At 43.9% G+C, this 21,657-nt stretch overlaps 1 protein-coding gene across 3 annotated transcripts in view; it reads left to right on the plus strand.

The window, feature by feature from the left end:
• Positions 1-1,280: 1,280 nt before the first annotated feature.
• GRK3 (G protein-coupled receptor kinase 3) overlaps positions 1,281-21,657 on the plus strand; it is a 118,800-nt gene continuing 98,423 nt past the window's right edge. For 2 of the 3 annotated variants that reach the window (XM_058531665.1, XM_058531666.1), the window contains exon 1: positions 1,281-1,440. In XM_058531665.1, coding sequence (XP_058387648.1) covers positions 1,328-1,440 — 113 coding nt within the window. In that variant the 5' untranslated portion in view covers positions 1,281-1,327. The remainder of the gene's footprint in view (positions 1,441-21,657) is intronic. The other variant, XM_058531668.1, reaches the window with a different exon arrangement.

Consider the following 21,657-nt stretch of genomic DNA (forward strand, 5'->3'; position numbering starts at 1 on the left):
ACTACTCCAGCCCCAGGGCCACATGGGTTCTGAACATGGACTTGTGTGTAAAAATAAGAAGCAAATGAAAACCCCAGGGCTGCGTGGGCTGTGGCGACCAGACACCGAGACTGAGGATCAGGAAGCTGGAAATTCCCTCCTGCCTTGGGGTTGGCTTGTAGATTTTCCACTTCCCTAAATCACCCTTGCGGTGGGTCTGTGCGCACAGTAGGTGCTCCCTAATCATCTCATGAATCAGTGGTAAAACCACACGAGCCAGAGTACTCGTTCTAGTTTTCAGCGAGCATTTTAACACTCAAACTCAAGGGTCTCCCCTGAGCTCAAGAGAGCGGAGACCACCCTGAGGCCACCGCTCCTCCATCAGGGGACTCCCTAAGGGCAGCTCCGCTCCCACGGGGGAGCTCTCCCCTCGCTTCGCCCTGCTTAGGAGCAGACAAGCAACTTTCTCCAGCTTTTAGGTTTCTCTTTGCTGAGTTTACAGGGGGGATGCTCAGGGTCAGGAGCGAGGCTTGGGGCCCGGCGGGCACAGGTGGGGCACGCGCACTCCTGGGGTCCCCCCCAGACCTCCTGGAGGATGCTGATGGACACCGCCCAGTTTGAGGACTGCCGTGTGCAGGGCACGGAGACCTCCCCGCTGCCCCTTGGGTGTCGGGTCCAGGGCACGCCGGTCTCGCAGGAGTGCTGGGGGAGAGGGGGCGTGGGAGCGCAGGGAGCTGGGGCGGCAGGCCGGGAGGGGGGAGGAGAGGAAGTCCCCGGTGGTCACCCCGAGGGGAGGGCGGGACGCGGCCCGCAGGGACTGGGTCAGGAGGCGAGAGGCGGGCCCGGCAGGCAGCTGCGCGCGGGAGCCGAGGGGCACTGGCCGCCGGGCGCGCGCTCCCCGCCGACCCTCGCGGAAGGGGCGGGGGCGGGGGCGGCGGCGCTTGCGCGGCGCGGGGGCGGGGCGCTGGGGGGGCGGGGCAGGGAGCGGGGGCGGGGCGCTGGAGGGGCGGGGCAGGGGGCGGGGGCGGGGCGCTGGGGGGCGGGGCAGGGAGCGGGGGCGGGGCGCTGGAGGGGCGGGGCAGGGAGCGGGGCGGGGCGCTGGGGGGCGGGGCAGGGAGCGGGGGCGGGGCGCTGGGGGCGGGGCGGTGACCCCGGCGGGCGCGAGGCTGCGGCGCGCGCGGGGCGCCGACGGGGGCGCCGGGCGCGCGGCGGGCGGGCGCGCGCGGGCGGGCGCGCGCGGGGGGGCTGCCCCGGGGCGGCCCCCCCACGTCGGGGCGCGGCGGGCGGCGGCGGCGGGAGCGCGTCCCGTCCGGGTCCCGAGGAGCCGCCGCCGCCGCCGCTCGCCAACATGGCGGACCTGGAGGCCGTGCTGGCCGATGTCAGCTACCTGATGGCGATGGAGAAGAGCAAGGCCACCCCGGCCGCCCGCGCCAGCAAGAAGATCGTGCTGCCCGAGCCCAGGTACCGGCTCCCCGCGCCCGCGCCGCCGCCCCCCGCGGCCGCCAGCGACCCCCTGCGTCCGGGAGGGTCGGCGCTGCGCCGCGGCCGCCCCCCCGGCCGGCGTCCTCGGGCAGCTGCGCTGCGGGGCCGGCCTCGCCGTTCCCGTCTCTGAAATGGGGCAGCGGAGGGCTGTTGGGGGGACTCCCGGAGAGAGCGCCCCAAAGTGCCCAGCGCGGCGCCGGGATGTGGTTGTGACTTCGCTGGGCTGGTCCATCCCTGCCTCTCAGTCCTGCCCCATCCGTGTGGTGCTCGCTGTTCCGGTGCTGGGGTTTCCTCCTGCCCATCCCTGTCACCCCCTCTGCCCCATGCCTTGTGCTCCATCCTGGTCGTCCCTTCCCTGGTCCCCGCTGTCCCTCTTTCCAACTCCATCCTCTCCTCAGCTCCCTCTGGGCTCCTTAGCTGGGGAGTGCAGGCTTGTCGCCTTTCTGTCCCAGGTACTTAAACTGCTGTTTTCAGTGCTTGGTCCCCTTGAGGTCCACCCGTCTAGACAGCTTCCGACCCTCCTTGCCTTTCCTCCTTTGTGGCCCCAGGCAGTAATGAGTGGATTTGGACCCACTCAGTTTTCTTTCTGGTGCTGTGTGCCGCCTGAGCCGCTTCCTCGACTTGCAGATCTCCTGGTGGCACTTTTTTTAAAAGGTTGAGCTGGGATTCACTTAAAAACGCACACTGACTGGGTGATTCCAGACAGGAATTTGCTGTTTAAATTACCACAGAAGGGCCCTATTAAATCGGCAAGGTCCATACCAAGTTGTAATTTTATCTCGAAAATGATTTATTATTGATGAACTCATAAAAGACTTAACTAGTTCACATTAGCACAGCCCCAGGAAAGATGGTTCATCGCATTAATAGTGAGTTTCAAATAGCGCATCAGTGTATCAGGGTTGGATTTTTTTCCCCCTAGCTTCTTTCCTAATTAACACCATCGTGAGTTGTACAGCGAATGTGGCTCCTTGATGCTAAATAGCTCTTAGTGGAATTGATGATAAAAAGAGGCATCTTCTTTATGGTGAATTTGAAACCATGCAATTTTGTAAGATATTGGAATCTAAACTAAAGCTATTCTGCAAAGCATCACTCCTTCAAATGTTATACACCCAAGATTGCTTAAGTGTTACCTTGACATAAGAAAAAAATCTTTCTTTTGACACTAGGTGATCACCAGATTATTTTTTACAAGTTCACGAGCCCGAGACTTAACGACATAGAAAATATCAGTCCCTTTGAGTTATTTGTTGTGAAAAGCCAACTTGTGTAAATGAAGCATGCTGGATATTTTTGGCTTGCTTGCCCTTCCTAGCCCATGACTCTTGTTGGTTTTGCAGAGTGTGCTTTTTGATTAGCAATGCCAAGCTGTGAAAATCAGGGGAGAGTTCAGACCTTTTGGAGCGTCGTGGCATTAACACTCCAATTCCAGAGTGTAACGTATGTATCTGACGCGCATTGAACAGCGGTGCTGTTTAAAATTTCTGGCGAATGGGAAGCTGAGTAAAACAAGAACCCCCAAATCAAACTGGAATTTCATTAAAAAAACCCACATTTCTATACATGTGGTATAAATTGTTTAATTGCTTTTTCTTGTGCCTTTTCTACTCTTCCAAAAGGGCAGGGAGTCCTACATATGTAGAGTTTCTTTATGTGAAATCAACAAATCTTAATTCGGGGGGTGGGGTGGGGGGGTCATATAATATTACTAAAATTAGGAACTTCTGCTCATTTTTTTTTTCTTGCTGTTTTGAACTTAATGTGACTTCTGCTTTTTTAGTGTCCTTCTTAAGAACATGCTATGTGCTTAGGATATTCACTTCCTTGTATGAATGCCTTTGTTTTCGGTGGTATTCTTTAGCAATGCTTTCTTTTAAGGCAGGATTAGTGATGGCGAGCATATCTCTCATGACATTTTAGGATTGAGAAATATTAAGGGGAGAGTAATTTTAGGAAACAGCTCTTTAGTAATTGTTATTCTGTTGCTTTTTTAAAATAGACTCTTGAATCAGGCCATTGGAGCCTCCTCTAGGGATTCTAATTTGTTTTGTCTATCTCAATGGCTTTGGCTTTAGTTTTGTAATGTGACCATTTTCATAGTAACAGCCACTCCTTGTGCTGTGTTAGGATTCTGTTACATTGAGATTATCCGGTAAAACATCTTGTAAATTTTTCTCTACCAATGGATGGCAGTTAGTGGCCTACCTGCTGGATTTTGGGGTGTGGGTGGGAGGTTGGGGGATTTCTAGATGCGGTAAGCAAGTTAATTTCATGTTAAAATGCCTCAGCAACATGACTCAAAAAACTAATATGATTTCACTATATTGGTAAAGGATGCTGGTCAAATGTTTTCAGATGAGTTTCTATTTCAGCTTCATTTTGGAGCGAGCCATGTGATCCCCAGGCTTTGTTATTCTTGAAAAAGATGTTTAGCTTCGTATTTTTAGCATCTAAATAAGAAGCATAAACTTACCACTGGTCTATCACCAGTGACCTTTTATTTCTAGCTAGTTGTTTCAAGTCACTGTAGTATTCTCTGTGCTTCCTTATTTTAATTACTTTGCCTTTTCCACAGTTTTAAACAGAAAAGCAACAGAACTAAACAATATCTAGCTAATTTAAATGAAATGCCTGATCTGCAGTCCCCTGCCTATTACGGGAGAATCTCAGAAAATGGAACATTCAGCCCAGGGGTGATTTGCTTCTCTGAGATGGCAAGAGGCAACCATTTTGTTATGTTGACACGTTATTCAATTAACCAGCCAATGAGTGTAAATCCTGTAAAAGCTGACTATTTGTTCAAATTACATAGCTGCTTTCGTTTACTGGAACATTTGTTGAGCTAATGTAGCTGATAATGGAATCTATGGGGAATAGTAAACTGTGACCCATAGACTCACTGTGCAGGCACAGTTGAAAACAGGAGCATTTAGATATGCCTGCTGGTTGTTTCAGACCATATTAGAAAAGAGCTACTTTTATTTAATACGATCTAGTTCATAAGCCAAGGCCTACAAAGGGTCAACATCTTAAGTGATCAAGACAGCTTTTGCTTTAGGGCCATTACTCCTTTTAACCTTTCCCAAACAGAATGAAGTTCACTTGACTTGAAATCACACATAGTGGAAAAAGGTTGAGTAACATGAAATTGATCTTTCCCCCAGAGTCTCATTTCTGTTCAGTGGACACTGAAAATTTTGGATCCTCAATTGCAAAGCTTGTCCTTTCAAAGGATTCATACAATGTGATAGGAAGGTCTGAAAACAACATTTTAAAGATTCTTTGTAACTTTCTGGGAGCATTTAGACAGTTCTTAAGGACATTTGTGATCTCGTTTATTACATTAATTCAGTACATGGTTGTAGAGCCATTTCTCTGAGCCTGACGTGGGGATACTGTGACTAACCTGACCACAGCCCCTTCCTTCAAGGGAGCTTATAGTCCAGTGGGAAACACACAGAAATTGAGCCAAGAAAGATGTTTACTGTAAAGTGCAGTTGCTTGAAGGTCCTATTTAACTGCAGACAAGTAGCATTTGGATGGCTTTTATTATTCTATATTCGTAGAACACATTATGTTTGCTAAGTGTTTTACAATAATTTGTTAATTATTCCCTTTGAAGAGCTATCTAACCATAATATGCAAAGTAATATGGTAGTTTGCATCTTCCTATCAACTCCCAGATGTCATCGATGCTGAAAAGTAGCTCAGTTTTCTTTTTTGTGGAAAATGCAGGTTTCTTCAGTAGTTTCCCTAACTCCAGTTAGTGAGTGGTTGGTGAAATATTGATATATTCCTCTCTGTTTCGGTTGTAGGGTATTCTGTGCCTGCACTCTTCTGTGCCCTCAGCCTGCCTGCGAACTGAAAAGCCAGTATGGAAAGAGGGAATAGCCTTCAGGGAGAAAATATTCTTTCTTGTTGATGGGAGTATATCGATGTATAAAGCAGTGGTAAAGTTCTCGCTTCTTTTTCTCTAAGGTCCACATTCAACGTGTAATTTGTTCTGACCTTTCAGTTATTATTTCATTCTTGGTCAAAGTTAATTTGAGCCAGTGACTTCAAGATGCAAGTGGGGCACGCAGTTGTCGATTCCTAGAAATAGATGTTCCAGTGCAATCAGTTCTGGACCTAGCATCTGCCCCAGTCAGGCTGTGTGAAATGCTTTGAATCGAGAGCCCTGGAGATCTCTGTGTGGTACAGGCAGTCCCAGCTTTTAGACACAATGTGTTCTTAGAGACAGCCTCTTAAAGCACTTCCTCGGTATGCTGGATTTGGCTTTGCCAGACATCTGTTTGGACAAGGAGGGGAGTTGTTGGAGCGGGTGTCAAGGCTTGAAGAAGGGATGTGTAGGTCTTTATCCATCCGTGGATGGCAAGCTGAGTGGGAAATGCGAAGTGATAGAAAACAGGATGCCTGGGGTCCCCGGAGCCCCCACGAGAGAGAGAATTTAACTTCCATGAAGTAGGAGTGTAGTAACCACCATTTATTGAGAGCTTACCCTCTGCCGGGCAGGTTGCATAATTAAGGCATTTGTTCCCCAAAATAGTGCTATCAGGTGAGTAGCAGTCAAGGTGCTCTGCCTAGGTGACAGCTGGATGCCCGAGGCAAGAGTCAAGTTCAGGTTTCCCAGCATCCGGGTTCCTTCCGCCTTGCTGTGCTGTCTCACCAAAATGAATGAGGCACACCCTCACCTCTTATTTTGCAAGGAATGGACTAAATAGTGATACTTTTTGGTTTGGGGAAAGATCATTTTGCGGGCCGTCTCAGTCGGCTGCTAGTGAGGCATTAGAGAAGTCCGGACTGTCCTCAGAGATTCAGAGAACAGCTGTTCCTCTGGGACCTGCGAAGACGGTAATTATGACTAAGTGAATAAGCAGTTTCTTCCTTATTTCCCATGAGGAGCTTGAGGGTTAAATGCCTGTTCTGTTTAACACAAGAAGTGCAATCTTGCTGCTGTTAATGAGAAATGGTTTAATAGACTGCCTCACCCCTCAGCCTCCAAACAGGGTTTCTCCCTGTGTTGTTATTTAGAAAGAAGGGCAACTCAGGCTGCCTCCCCGAAATCTCCGTTTCTGGGGAAAAGGAAAAAGGGCCAAACAGTATTTTTGGCTCTGTTTGCAATAAAAATCACTGTCTCATTCAAAGAATCTTCCTCTGTTAATAGAGCAGTGTATTTGAAGACCGCTGGAGGTGAAAATGTATTCTGTGTGTGTGATGGTCTTGTCTGTGCTTATTCTCTGGACATTGGCGCTGGGGAAATGGAAGCGATTAACTTGGCAACTTTTACTTTATTATTGTTAAATCATTTGTATGCTAAGTAGTGTGCCTGGCGATGAGGCTGGGTGTCCCTGATCTGCCTCTGCTTCTCCTGTTTCTCACCTCTGTATATTCTTCTCTATTTTTATGAGTGATTGGACGTTGGAACCCCTGGGCCTTTTTTGACTGCCCAATGGGTCTAAAATGCGGGAGGAGAAGTAATACCTTGGCTCCTTATATACTTTAAATGTTTCTTCTAGTTTTGGAAGTCTCCTTTAGGGTCCTCTCTGCTTCAGCGTCAGGGGGGAGCATAGGCGTGGTGTAATACACTCTGTATTGGACATTATAGAAAAAGCCCGTTAGGGAGTACGGTGACAATGTTTTTGCAGTTCAGCTGTGTTGTGATTGGTGATTTGTAACAGCCTTGGCCCAGCCTTGGACCTATTCTCTTGTGTGCTACCATTTCCTTCTTCCAGGGTCTCAGGAGCAGGAAAAGGTGATTATAGGAAAGTAGCCAGGCCAGACCTTGAAGGGCAGCTGCCATTTTCCTGTGCCCTCCTTTCCACCTGCCATACTACTGTAACGGAAGAGAAACTTCTAGATTAGGAACCAGGAAATATGGACCTGATTCCACTGGCATCTTGCCATGGGCCCTCAGTAAGTCACTTAAATTCACAGTATTCAGTTTCCCCATCTGTACAATATGATATCTAGTCATTTCTGATCATGAAATGTCCTAATAAGATCTCTGTCTCTCGTGAGCATTTTTGTATCCGTACAATGTATTCGTAAACAGGAGAGAAGATTAATTTCAAACACAGAGAACCCAAGAGAAAAAGATTGGAAGAAACATTAAAAGATGATTTTTATTTACGCCATAGGTGGTAGTTAGGATTATACACAGTACAAGGTGTAGCATCTTAAACAAGTACAAAATAGTAGCAGATATAAGGCAGTATTGCACGGAGACCCTTGTGCTGTGTGCTCGGAGGGGGCGGGCTCGGGAGGCAGGATTTCTGGAAAGTTGGAGGGGTGACCCTTAGAACCATAAGTAGGTGAATTTCTCAGATTTCTTCTCAGTTTTCCTCTAGCTTTGTGGTGGCACTGTTTGTCTAGAACCATCTACACATGATGCCTCACTTGGTTCTTTTTCTTTCTTCCTCCCTCCTTCCCCTTTTTTCTTCCCTCCATCCCTCCTTCTCCTCTTTCCTTCCTTCCTCCCTTCTTTCCTTCCTTCCATCCGTCCTTCCTTCCTTGCATCCATCCATCCGGTAAGCTCTGGGCTGTGTTGGCTTCAGTACAGAAGAGTTCACACACATGCTACTCTTAAATATAGATAACTAAGCAAGTAGAAGAATTGACTCATCCTTTAGAAGTCTTTGCTTCAGGAAAATGAACCCAAAATCATAATCTAAAAGCAGCTGGCTTCAGTGTATGGAGCGTAAGGTAATTCATTCTAGTCTTCCTTAGACATCAACAGATTGCATATTAATAAAATTGTATTGATTGCATATTAATAACATTGCATTGTAGTATTTCATGTTTGAAAAGATCTTGGAGGGCGTCCAGTCTAATCATTAAATGAGTGACTTCCCTCTCTAACATCCAGCCAGGGTCATCTTGGAGGAGCATCTTGGAAAGCTCTGTCGTGTTAAAAAGCTCTTGTAGTTAATTCAGTGCATCTATCTCTTACTGTCCTTTTGTGGTCATGCAAAACAAGTTTAATCCATCTCAAAAGTGACAGATCTTCACATATTTGAAGGCAGCTGTGCTAGTCCAGGGTGGCTTTTATAGGAAGCTGTCCCCAGTTCCTTTAGTCATTGCTCATATCACGCTGAAGTCTGCACGCTGCTCCTGTGCAATCTCCGCTCCTCAGTCTGAACATTCCCTAGCTGAGTAAGAATAACAAAATTTATGAAGACTAAAAAGATATCTGTAAAATTACTATAATTAATTTAGTGATGGCAAAACTAGTTATAAATCTTATGTCAGGTGTATGGTTGAGTCCCTCTAAAGTTCTATTATAGGGAGAAAACTTTTGGTTCCTTGAATGATGTAACATTTATTACCCTGGTTTGGTGAGGGGATTAATGTTTCCATTAGTCAGAGTCTGGAAGCTGGGTATGGGTGATACGTGTGTTATGACAGGGACTGCTGTTTGCTGAGCGCCAGGTAAGTGCTAGGCACTGCATAATTCTTAGATAATTATGGGCTAAAATATTTTAGGGGGAAAGTGAGCTTTAATTATCCTGAAAAGATCATCTTCTAAGCATTTTAGGGTTTATGTTTCATATATTCAGAAACTTACAACTCCATTAGCGAGGGAAGGCAGCAAGTTTCTTCATTTTCAGCAATAAAACTTTCTGGAATAACATGTTCTTCGTATTTGTGCTTTGTCTAATTAAGTCAGCCCATTGCTCTTTATTACCTTATCTGGAAAGATAACTCTGCGTATATTTTCAGGTTATTTCTTCTGTGTTTTCTCTATCTGTATTGCTTTTGATAAGGGTTTAAGTTAGAAATGAACTAGACATTTCGTGGGAAGGCATTTATACAGCTGTTCAATACTGCAGACCTGCATTCTGCACTGTGAGTGTCTGAGGCCGTGATGACATTTTAGATGTATCTTCTTTTAAAAATATGGGGCTTTTGCTGTTTGGTGGTGGTGGTGGTGGTGGTGGTGGTGGGGTCTATACCCTGTTTGGAAATGGGCGTCATCCTAATGGGTAAAGTCGGGGACTTGAATATTCATCTTTAATCGGTCCTACTTTTTTCACCCATATTTCCTATTTTCTTATATTATAATGACACCCTAACTGGCAAAGGAAGCATGCAATGAATCTTGTCATCACAACATTAAGTATAGAATCTAGTGTAAAGTTTTTGTGCTATCTTTTTGTATTCCATTTAGGACCTGCTTCCTTCTGTTTTGTTTCTAGGGGCAGCAGAGGAAAGCTTGTTATTTATGCAAAACATCCCAGCTAGAATTGGTCTAGAAGGAGAAGGTGTTTTCTGCACAATAGCAATTTCTAATAATGAATGAGAAGATACTTATGTTAATAACTTCCCTCCCCACCTCCAAAAAAACCCATAATGGTGAGAATTTTTGTGATCAAGGATTTCTTAGGATTTAATCATTTGGTTGATTGGTTTTTTTATTCCGTGTGGAAAACTAGCTTGTATTCTGTGTTTCTGTCTTTTAAGAAAAGGGACCTGCTAGATGGGAGATTGGTGTTTCAAATTATTTTTTTAAAAAATTCAGGTTACTCTATAAGAAAAGCTTATTTTCCTCTGGCCATTTCATACTGGAAAAGTTTAATGAAGTAGACGGTAGAAACTCCTTCATATGAGATTAGAGTTTTAAGGTAAGCATTATGGCCTGTGGTTATCTCATGACTGTCTGGGGTAGGATATATGATGACAGAACAGTAGAAAAAGCAAGACTTTTTTTTTTTTGCTGAGGAAGATTGTCCCTGAGCTAACATCTGTGCCAGTCTTCCTCTATTTTGTATGTGGGTCGCTGCCACAGCATGGCTGCAGACGAGTGGTGTAGGTCCATGCCCAGGATCCAAACCCTGGGCCGCCGAAGTGGAGCACACAAACTTAACCACTACACCACTGGGCCGGCCCCCGCAAGACTCTTTTGAAAGCTCAGTGGTTCTGACCTGTTAAAACTCTCTCCTACTCTAGGAAACTTTCTCCAGAACTGGGGTATGACTTGGATCAGTGTTGAAATGATCATGATGGGAGATCAACTTGCTGGACTTCACATTTATTTTATTTTTTGCTGAGGAAGACTGGCCCTGGGCTAGCATCTGTGCCCATCTTCCTCCACTTTATATGGGATGCCACTACAGCATGGCCTGACAAGCAGTGCGTCGGTGCGCGCCCAGGATCCGAACCGGCGAATCCTGGGCTGCCGCAGCAGAGCGCACGCACTTAACCGCTTGCGCCACCGGGCCGGCCCCTGGACTTCACATTTAGATCCTTATGTGTGTGTGTTAACTTATTAAACCGTGACATCTGATAACTGATTTTATGTTTATGTGATAGATTTGAATTGAGAGTAAAAAACCTCCACTAATACTTGTATATAGTGCTTTATAGATTTATACGTATTAACTCTTTTTAGTTCTTGGAATTATCCTCCATAGTAGGCAGAAATTTAAAAAAGAAAAAACAGTTACCCCAGACATGTCCACGTGGGGATGTTGAGGGGTGTATTTTGTTTATTTGGGGGAAAAGCTCGCTCTCTCCTTAGACGCTAGTATCTTTCCTCTGGTCCTGGGGGGGTAGCCTTCAGCCTTTCAGACTCAGAAACTAGATTTTGTCACCGTACTGAGCATCTGTCTGTCTCTTTTTGTGAAATTCATGTCAATCAGCCAAGTCTGCCTGACCAGCCCATTCTCTTCTTATAGGCTGGTGGTTCTTATTTTAAAGTTAAAGACCTTTTTAAGAATCCCATGAATCTAGAGGCTTCCACTCCCCAAAATGCACTAACTCACATAGTAGATTTATCTGAAAAGCCAAACTGTAACTAGAATATCAAATTGCTGCTTTACACTCAATCCTGACTCTCCCAGGAGCCTGGTGCCCGAAGTCTGCGTGGCCAGAGCATTGTCTCCTGCGGGTCGCCCTCGTGGAAGTACAGTGCCCTCAGAAGGTGGCACAGCCCGCACAGGCCCGTGCCCAGATGGGTCGGCAGGATCTAGCGTCTGGCTCTTTGGCTCCAGGAGCTGGGACGGAGTCATTTCTCCACGGGGTGACTCTACACTGGATGTGGAACACTTCAGTTCCCTGACAGTGAGTGGTTTCTGTGACTACTTGCCTTTCCAAATTTCCCCGTTTCCTCTTCTGATTGGTGGGCAGGCCTCCACTGGATTTGATAATACAGTCACTGAAGCCGCAGCCAAGGCTAGCCAGCCCAGGAGCCTCTGGCATTTCTCTGCCCTTTGTGTTATGTATTGATTTAAAATTTTTATTCTCAGAGGGCATGTTTTTGTCCTTATTTTCAGATTCCTGGAAATGGCTCCACAATACTCATGATCCCCACTTTAGAAGGGAGAAGTTCAGGTTCAAAGAGAAGCTAATTGCTCAAGATCACGTTGATAGCAAAGGACACAGTTGAGGCTCAAACCAAATTCTGTGCCGTTTAATAGACCGTATATATCTTTTGCCAAGTGAATCACCTAAGAGAAGAAGGTTCTTAGATTTGGGTAGAGGAACATTGTCAATTTCAGACATTATTAACACAGTTTGAAAATGCATTGTTTTCATTCAATGAGGGATCTGCTAAGGTGCTCGATAGCTTTCATATACACTTGTGCGCGCCATGTAAGGATGTTTTGGTCGATGATGGACCACAGGGATGATAGTGGTTGCATAAGGTTAGTACTGTATAGCCTAGATGTGTAGTAGGCTATACCATCTAGGTTTGTGTAAGTCACTCTATGATGTTCACACAATGACAAAATTGCCTAATGATGCATCTCTCAGAACGTGTCCCCATCATTAAGTGGCACAAGACTGTAATTTCACTGGAGACATTGATTTAATAAAAAATATATGGATAATTCCTTAAAAGGTAAGATGTCATCAATTTCATGTTAAATAATAGGATAGTTATCAGTAATGATGGCAATGTTATAAACTGAGAAAAGCTACATGTGAGGGGTTCTTAATATTTTCTTACCCCAAATATCTTTTTGTTATTGCACATGCAGCCTTCTCTTAAAAAACAAAGTTAAAATTCATCTCTCTCCCCGTCAGTAGGTAAATAGGTATCCTTGGCTTGAACATACCTATCATTTACTCTGGATACATAGGGGATTTTTTATGTTAAACTTGATAATGTTGTTAGTGGTACATTCTAAATTGTGATAGAAAATTAAACAGGTTGTCTATTTAACCTTTGCACACAAAGGTTGTTGAGATCACACTGGGATGGAGTACGCTGTGTGTCAGGGTGGGTCCATTTACGACTTGCCTTCTTCACCTACTGGTACGTGCTCAGCTTTCCTTGTTAGTCAGGTAGAGACGAATCTCAGTCTTGAATTGCTACGTGATATGTCATAAAACCATTATCTGCCTAACCTTGTGTTCATCGTCATAGGTGCTGTTTCAGTGAATGTGCTCACCCGTGTAACTCTGGGCCGATGTGTGAGTCCTGTAGGACAGCCCCCTCAAAGTTAGACAGGTGGGGGCAGTTTCAGTTTTGCGAGATGATGCCAAATTGCCCTCTATATTTTAAGGATAAATAAAGCTGCATGCAGAAGAGTTTAAAATCTTTTCATATAGATCATATAGACACAACTGGGTGATAAGAACTAAGATTTTAACTTTAAATGAAGGATACTTGAGGACAAGACAAGAGCTAAGTAAAAACCCTAGAAGGTTGAATTTGAATTGGAAAGTCATGATTTTTTTTTTCTTTTCAAATATATGGATTTATCAGGTCTAGTCTTGGAAGAACCTGAGAAACAACTGCAGTCCCGTTGGAGTGGGCACCCTGCACAAACACACCTGACTCAAGGAGTTGGCAGGGCCTGGGCGAGATGAGCCTGGAACCCCTGTGATCTGTTGAATCAGAAAGCAAAGGAGCCATCTGAGAGTTGGGGTGGGCACCACGCCAACAAATGCAGAGGCTTGAGGAGGGGGCTCCCACCGGTCAAAGGTGGAACAGTTTTCGCATCGAAAGAATATGGCTGCAATTGATTAAAATACTCTGAATCTATTCAGACCCTTATGGTAGGCAGAATAATGGCCCCCTAAAATGTCTGCGTCCTAATCCCCAGAATCTGTGAATATGTTATGTTACTTGGCAAGAGAATATTAAGGTTGGAGATGCAATTAAGGCAGCTAATGTGCTGCCTTTAAGATAAAGAGATTATCCTGGGTTATCTGGGTGGGCCTGGTGTAATTGCAAGGAAGGCAGGAAAGTCAGTGTCAGAGTGACCAGCGTAAGAAGGAGTCGACCCGCCATTGCTGGCTTTGACCATAGAATGGGGCCATGGGCCGAGGAATGAGGGCAGCTTCTAGAAGCTAGCGAAGGTTAGGAGATGGATTCTCCCCTAGAGCCTCCACTAGGAACGCAGCCCTGCTGACACTCGGATCTCAGCCCAGAGGGACCCATTTCAGACTTCTGACCTAAGATCTGTAAAGTAATAAATTTCTGTTGTTTTAAGCTACCAAATTTGTGATTACTTTTTACAGCAGTGAGAGGAAACTAATATACCCATGCTATCCAAAAAAGAGATTCCCAAACACAGCAGAAGAAAGCAAAGCACCTTGTCGATCACCACTGGCCGTAAAAATAGGGCACCGACTCTGTCTATGAAAAGCGGCAATTAAAAAGGGAAAGAGTTAAGCATTTATTTACCTTTCCCGTAAGAACTACATTTTGGGGTAACCAAAAATCTCTAGTTGATGCGGGCACATTCTTCTTTACAGAAAAATTGCAGCAAATGAATGTGGAAGGAATGACGAAATTAGAAAAACCACCATTTTGCAGTTGTTAATGAAAGTATTGATTTAGGCAAAAGTCATCAGTGTATGAAACCACTAAATGACAGGTTGATGGGGGATTTTGAAAGGAGAGATGAGACTGTCACCAACTGAATTTTCTAAGTAATTTTCACATCAGTAAGAAGAAATAACTCTGTGCCTCCTTAGGTGAGGCATTATGAAGTACCAAGACCATCTAGTGAGCATTCTTGCCCCCAAAAGGTGACTTGAATATAATCACGTCTTTAGAGGTGACTTTCAGCTTACAGGAAATATGGAGATAGAAGAAGAAATTGAGTGACTGTATGAGGAAGCAAACAGACAAATCCAGAATGGGGGACATTTGGGGCTGCTGTGTTGGTTTCCTCGGAAAGTCACTGGAGTGAAGATAAAAAGTGGGTGGTGGGGAGAGGGAGTGCTCTAGAATAAAACAGGTTAAGAGATAGAACAATCAAATGAGTGTCTGATCTTGATTAGATCCTGATACAAACCCATCAACTATACAAAAGACACCTCTGAGAGAATCATGGGAATTTGGGTGGGAACTGTGTATTAGATCTTCAGGAATTATTGTTATTATTTTCAGAGTGGGGTTGGGGAGTGATGATTGTGTTTATGGAAGGAAAATGCCCATAATTTTTAGAAATGCAGACTGGAGTAGGAACGGTAAAATGACATGCAGTCTGAGATTTGCTTTAAAAAATGGAGGAAAAGTTAGGGGAGGATAACAGTGACACACTTAAATCTTGATGACTGTTAATGAGGTGTCAAATGATGGTTATGGGGTTCAATATACTCTGCTCTTCTGCATATCTGAAAATTTTTACAAATAGTGGAATAGATAGCTAGGTGTGAGGATCGCAACTATATTCTTGCAGGGCTGATGAAAAGCTCCATTGTCCCAATGTCCCGTGTAGGAGCACTGGTGACTTAGGATATAAATTCCTATGACAGCATCGTACACAAATACAAAACATCCTGCAGCTCAAATAACTCAGACTGAAGAGGGAGGATGTGCTTTTTGGAAACTGCATCAGCTGACTCAAAAACACGACACTCATTGCAAAGATGTGGGGAGAGTTTCAGTAAATGCATTTGCAACCGGAGAGTCCTGACTAATCCAGGTAGTATGGACAGATTTATGACCCCTTGGCCTGAACTTCTCGTAGAAGGATGATAAAAGAAGATGCGAGAAGGCTGTGCAAGAGAGAAAGCATAGTAAGACATGAAACTAGAAAACTGTATCCGTTTACTCCCTGAGTACAAAAGACTCCTCTGAACTTCATTCAGTCATGAATATCTATTAAATCGTAGCTCTCATGGTTAAATTCAGCAGGAAAAAAATAAGACCCCCTGCTATTTAAGATGATCTCCCCTCTAAGCATACTTTCCATGCCAATGACATGTGCAGTGTAAGTCTCTCTTATGAAAATTACTTTGACAGCGTTCTGTTTTTCAATTACTTGAATATGATTTGTCAAAACATTTCCAAATTATTACTTTAAAATAAGTGTTTTCTAATGTGTTGCTCTAATCCAGACCTCGCTAACTAATTACCAACAAGACCAGTATGAAGAAAGACAAAACTTTATTAAGAGAAGGCAAAGAAAACTTGGACCAGTGGAGAGCTACAAGGATTTCTGGATAGGAGGACTCAATATTGGGAAGATGTTCGTTCTCTTCAGATTAATCGAATCAGAATCCAAATGAGAATTTTAAAGAAACTGACAAGCTGATCCTCATTCATCTAGAAGAGAAAAATGGGCAAAAAATAACCAGTAACGTTTTGAAAAAGTGACACAATGGGAATCTGCTCTACCAAGTATAAAACATTGCTACAGCAGTTAAAACAGTGTGGATTGGTGCAGGCATAATCACATAAGTGGCACTGCCTGCAAAGTCTTGTCTGTATGTATATTTATATTCATATATGATATAATTTGAATTTGGTTTATGAATAAAGGTGGCTTTTAGAGTCTTGGGGGGAAAGGATGGTGTGATAGCTGGCCATCAAATAAAATCATAATCCCTCCACATTGGATACAAAAATAAATTCCTGAGTGTTTAATGAGATAATCATAAAAATAGTAAAAATAGAACAGTATGAGAGAATATATTTTTATTGCTCTGGAGTATAAAGGGCTCTCCCAAGCAAACCCCAAACCTGGAAACCATAAAGGGGAAGATGAACCAGTAGATGACACAAATTCCGAGTTCTCATGTGACAAAAGGTATCATATACCAAATTAAAAGAAAAGTTGTAGAAAAATTCCTTTGGATGATCCTGTTTGGAGCATATTTTAGTGTGCAAATGTGTTTGCCTAGACGGTGCTCGTTTACTGGGGTTCTGGACTGGTTTGCGTTGTCTGAGGGAGGAGTGGGGGCAGGAGGCCTAGCTGTTTAGGGAGTGAGGAAGTGTGGCGATTTGCATCCAGTGAGTCAGCATTTTTGCTGGTTATAGAAAGAATACGTCACCTGTCAGTCCTTGGAAAGGAAGAGTTTGCTTTCAATAAGCCATGAAAAGCTGGTCATCTATCTCGTTTTTCACATAGTTAGAAAAATAAATGAGTCCAAAGGTGGAGATTTTTTGTGCTCTGGCGGTGTTCTCTGTGTATTTTTTTTTAATTGCTGTTGTGTTCTGTCCATTTTGTTATTTGGTGCAGGCTGAGATGACTTACCAGCTCCTTCATGAGTGGTCCCCTTGCTTTCTCTCTCATTTCGTCTTTGCCAGTGGCCCCTCAGGGTCTGTAGTTCGGCTGTACTGAACTGGGCTCTGTCGCTCCCTGTAAGTGCCCCTGGAGAAGCATACTTGTCACATAGTATTGGGACTTCCTGATTACTTTGCTGTCACCCCTCTATATGTGGGCTTCTTCAGGGCAGAGACGCTTAGGACTCACTGTGTATTCCCAGTGTCCCCCACAGTGCCTGGTTTATAGAAAGGATGCAGTACATATTTTCAATGAATGAATGATTAAATGATTTTCTTTCAAGTTGCAGATGTTTATTAATCAGTGTAAACCCCAACACGTTATAGCAACATGATTTTGTGCATTTAGAGGGGAAATATTTCCTGGCTGAGTGGAAAATTGTGCTGATGGCTTCTGGAGGACCGTCATTCTTTTTTTGTGTGTGTGAGGAAGATCAGCCCTGAGCTAACACCTGCCAATCCTCCTCTTTTTGCTGAGGAAGACTGGCCCTGAGCTAACATCCGTGCTCGTCTCCCTCCGCTTTATGTGGGACGCCGCCACCCGAGCCCGGGGCCGCCAGCAGCGGAGCCCACACACTTAACCACTACGCCACAGGGCTGGCCCCAGGACCTGCATTCTTGATTCTTCTTCATTTTGGGAAGATCTTCACTATAAAGCAGCTTTATAGTGAAACATTCCATTTAGAAGGTTGGACCTTCTTTCTTCACTTTGCTGTAGTCTACATTCAGTGAGCAGAACCTGTATGGATCATTGGGACCCCGTTTGTTCCAAGGTTCTGGGTTATTTTTTCTGTCCCAACTACCATCTGAGATTATATCTATGTATCTAGATCTGGATGTATTTACAATATGTTGTGGGAAATGGGACGACAGTGCCATTTGACATGCAGCGGAAACTGAAGCGAGAGGACTTACCCCTGTAAGAGTTGGGGACAGTGGCACAGTGTGAGTGACGCCGACCTGGATCCTGGAGGACGAGTAGGAGGTTTTCATGTGCAGAGGAGCGTTAGAGGGAATAGCGTTTGCAGAATTATTGAGCAGTGAAAAAGTCAGGTGTGGCTGCCATATGACAAAGACAGCAGAAGACATGGTTGAGGTCGGTTGGGGCCTCTTTGGAAATGCCCCGATAATGTGCTGAGGAGTTTGGATGTTGGGCGAAGTCAGAAGCCCTTGGAATCTTTTTTTTTTTTTTTGTGAGGAAGATCAGCCCTGAGCTAACATCTGATGCCAATCCTCCTCCTTTTGCTGAGGAAGACTGGCCCTGAGCTAACATCCGTGCCCATCTTCCTCCACTTTATATAGGACGCCACCACAGCATGGGTTGACAAGCGGTGCGTTGGTGCGCGCCTGGGATCTGAACCTGCAAACTCCGGGCTGCCGCAGCGGAGCATGCGCACTTAACCACTACACCGCCGGGCTGGCTCCCTGGAATCTTTTAAATGAGATAATTACGTGACAAGTTGCTCTTGGAGGCGAGGAGGATGCTCCATGCCCTCCTGCAGAGTCCCCTTGCTAATAGTCTCTTCCTCCTCTGATGCTTGTTCTGCACAGACACCTTATGTATTGTTGCTGATTTCAAAGCATTTTGATAAAAAGGTTAATGGATTCTAAAATAATTATTGTAACCAATTTGAAGAGATGGTCTAGATCACAACGTTTCAGTAGCTTTGATTAGGTAAACTGAAGACTCCATAAATTTGTTTATTCTTTGAGTTGTATCTCTTTGGGAGGGACTTTTGTTTATGATGACGGGTTTCATTTTTGGCTAGTGACATTTAAGTATGTTTAGTGTCCCTTTAATGTTGGGTGACATATTGCAAAGAAAAAGGCATTAAAAACAGGATGTGGATTGTCAAAATATTGTAGGAAAAAACACAAAGGATTCACATTTAGCTTAATTGGGTTGTGATCTTCTGAATGTAGATTGTCTCCTGCGGAATTGTTTCATGCAATGCAAATTATATGTAAGACTTTTCTGCCAAAGGTCTGGTGAACCAGGAACCTTAAGAATTGCCATTAAGCTGTACCGGATACTTGTACAGACCTCTTCAGAGTCTGTCTGGCAGAGTTTGGTGGTTTTAAACCTAGTGGTGAAGTTTTTATTGTGACTTTGGGTAATCTGGCTCTATTTTGGGTGTTTAATGAATAGTTAGTGGAAAATATTTAGTAACCACATATGAAAGAAAACAGTTTGTGGGGGTGGAATTGAATCTTGGTATGACTGCTTAGTCATCCTATCTAAAAAAAGATCTGGCTTTTGGGTTTCTTGATGGTCAGTAATGGTGACAAGTCTCATTTGGGTGGTGCTTCTGATGGAGCACTCTTACCATCTTGCTTGATCTTCACAACTACCTTATGTGCTACTAGTTTTTTTAGGTGATATGTTACATGTTATTTGAAATATTTGTTTAGATGCCTTTTGTTTTGGACATTAGAATAAAACAGAATTAAACTTCATGTAGAATATAGAGGCCTTTAATAGTGGGAGATATTTAGCTATGTCATAAATACTGTAGTTTTCTCTACTAGTAAGGTGTTGAAGTGCAACTTAGCCTGCCTGTTCCTTAGCCAGTACACAGCAGATATCTGGTGGCTAGTCTTTCAACCACTTTAATAGTAGAAAAAATTTTTTAATTATATGATATTTATTATACTTACTCTGTATTTATATAGCAGGACCCCAGTAGGTCATGACAGGTAGGGTTGGTGTATCTCCAAACAGTTGGCATTAAAGAAAAAAAAACCATTAAGCCTCCAATCAATATATATGGCATTATATGTGGTATAGATGCCTTATTTTGATGAGGAAGTATGTAAAGTAATGGTTCAGGAATCTGGATGCCAGAATTGGATTTTTTTCAATTTTCTGTAAGGAAATTTTCAAACACATACAGAAAGAGAGAATAATATAATGAAATTGATGTAGACAACACTCAGCTTTTTATGAATGATCAACACATAACCAATCTTGTTTCATCCATACCTCCTAGTTCCCTTTACATTATTTTGAAGCATACCTAGATATGATCTATTATTTCATCTGTAAATATTTCTGTGTGTATTTCTAAAAGATAAGAACTCTTTTAAAATATAAAAACATAAGCATAATACATTGCCACTGCTAAAAAAGTAATACTTCCTTAATATCATCAAATGTTCAGTCTGTATGCACATCTCTCCAATTTTTTATAAGAATCATTTTTACTTGAATTGAGTTTTAAATAAGGTCCATCCATTCTGCCTGATTGTTATTTCTTTTAAGTCTTTTTGAACTATAGGTTCCTCAATTTTTTGTTAAAGAAATCGAGTCATGCTGTGTAGAATATCCCATTCTCAAGATTTTGCTGATTGCATCCTTGTAGTATAATTAAAAAAAAAAAAAACAGGTTTACTGAGGTGTAATCAACATAAAATAAACTGCATGTATCTCAGATGTCCAATTTGGTAAGTTTTGTCTACATCTGTGAAACCATTGCCAAAATTAAGATAATGAACATATATATTATGTCGTTTTCCAACAACTTTCAATTTTCTGACACCAGCTGGGTGTCCTACAATTCAGTTCAATTCTGACACTACCAAGAGTTGGCAAAGACCCCCAGGTTAAGGGCTCAGTCCCACAAGACTGCCCCCCTTCGGATGCCAGCTGCAAATGGACTTCTCAGCCTACCCTCGTGTCTTCCCAGCTGATTACCAATTTCCGGGTTCCCGTGGCCCTCCCCTTAGATTTGATTTTTTTTTTCTTTTGAGGAAGATTGGCCCTGTGCTAGCATCTGTTGCCAATCTTTCTCTTTCTTTTTTTTTCTTCTCCCTGAAGCCCCGGTACATAGTTGTGTATCATAGTTGTAAAGTTGTAGCTCTTCTGTTGGTGCGCCGCCACAGCATGGCTTGATGAGCGGTGAGTAGGTCCGCACCCAGGATTTGAACCCACGAACCCTGGGCTGCCGAAGCGAACTTAACCGCTAAGCAACCAGGTCAGCCCCGTAAGTTTGATATTTCACTACAGTAACTCACAGAACTCAAGAAAGCGCTATGCTTATGATCAGTTTTCTTGTAAAGGGTATAATGCGGGAACTTACGTAATGCAAGGTCTTGCAGGGAGGGTGGAGGACAGAGCTTCCGTGCCCTATCCAGGAGCACCACCCTCCCAGCACATCCGTGGGTCACTAACCCCAAAGCTCTCCAAACCTCGTGGTTCTAGAGTATTTTTCAAAGTTTCGTTTCATAGGCACTATTGATTAAATCATTGGCTATTGGTGATAGAACTCAGTTTCCAGCCTCTCAGACCTCAAGGGGTGGGGCTGAAAGTTCTAACCCGCTAATCATGTGTTTGGTTCCTCTGGCAGCCAGCCCAGTACTGGAGCTTTCTAGGGGCCCACCAAGAGTCAGTCACCTCATTAGCATAAACTCAGGTTGAAAAGGGCTCGTTATGAATAAGACACTCCTATCGCTCAGGAAATTCCAAGGGTTTTAGGAGCTCTGTGCAAAGAACGGGGACAAGACCAAATATATATATATTTTTATTTTACCATATACATCATCCCCAGAGTTTGCTCCTGCCTCTTTGTAATCAAGCACTATGTACTCTCTCTTTTTTTGACCTGACTTCTTTTACTCAGAATAATTATTTTGAGATCCATTTAACAACTTGGATCAAATGGACAAATTCCTTAAATGACACAAGTTACCAAAACTAATACAAGAAGAAAGAGAAAATATGAATAGGC

The sequence above is a fragment of the Diceros bicornis genome, chromosome 35 (assembly GCF_020826845.1).
Source record: "Diceros bicornis minor isolate mBicDic1 chromosome 35, mDicBic1.mat.cur, whole genome shotgun sequence".
Lineage (NCBI taxonomy): Eukaryota > Metazoa > Chordata > Mammalia > Perissodactyla > Rhinocerotidae > Diceros > Diceros bicornis.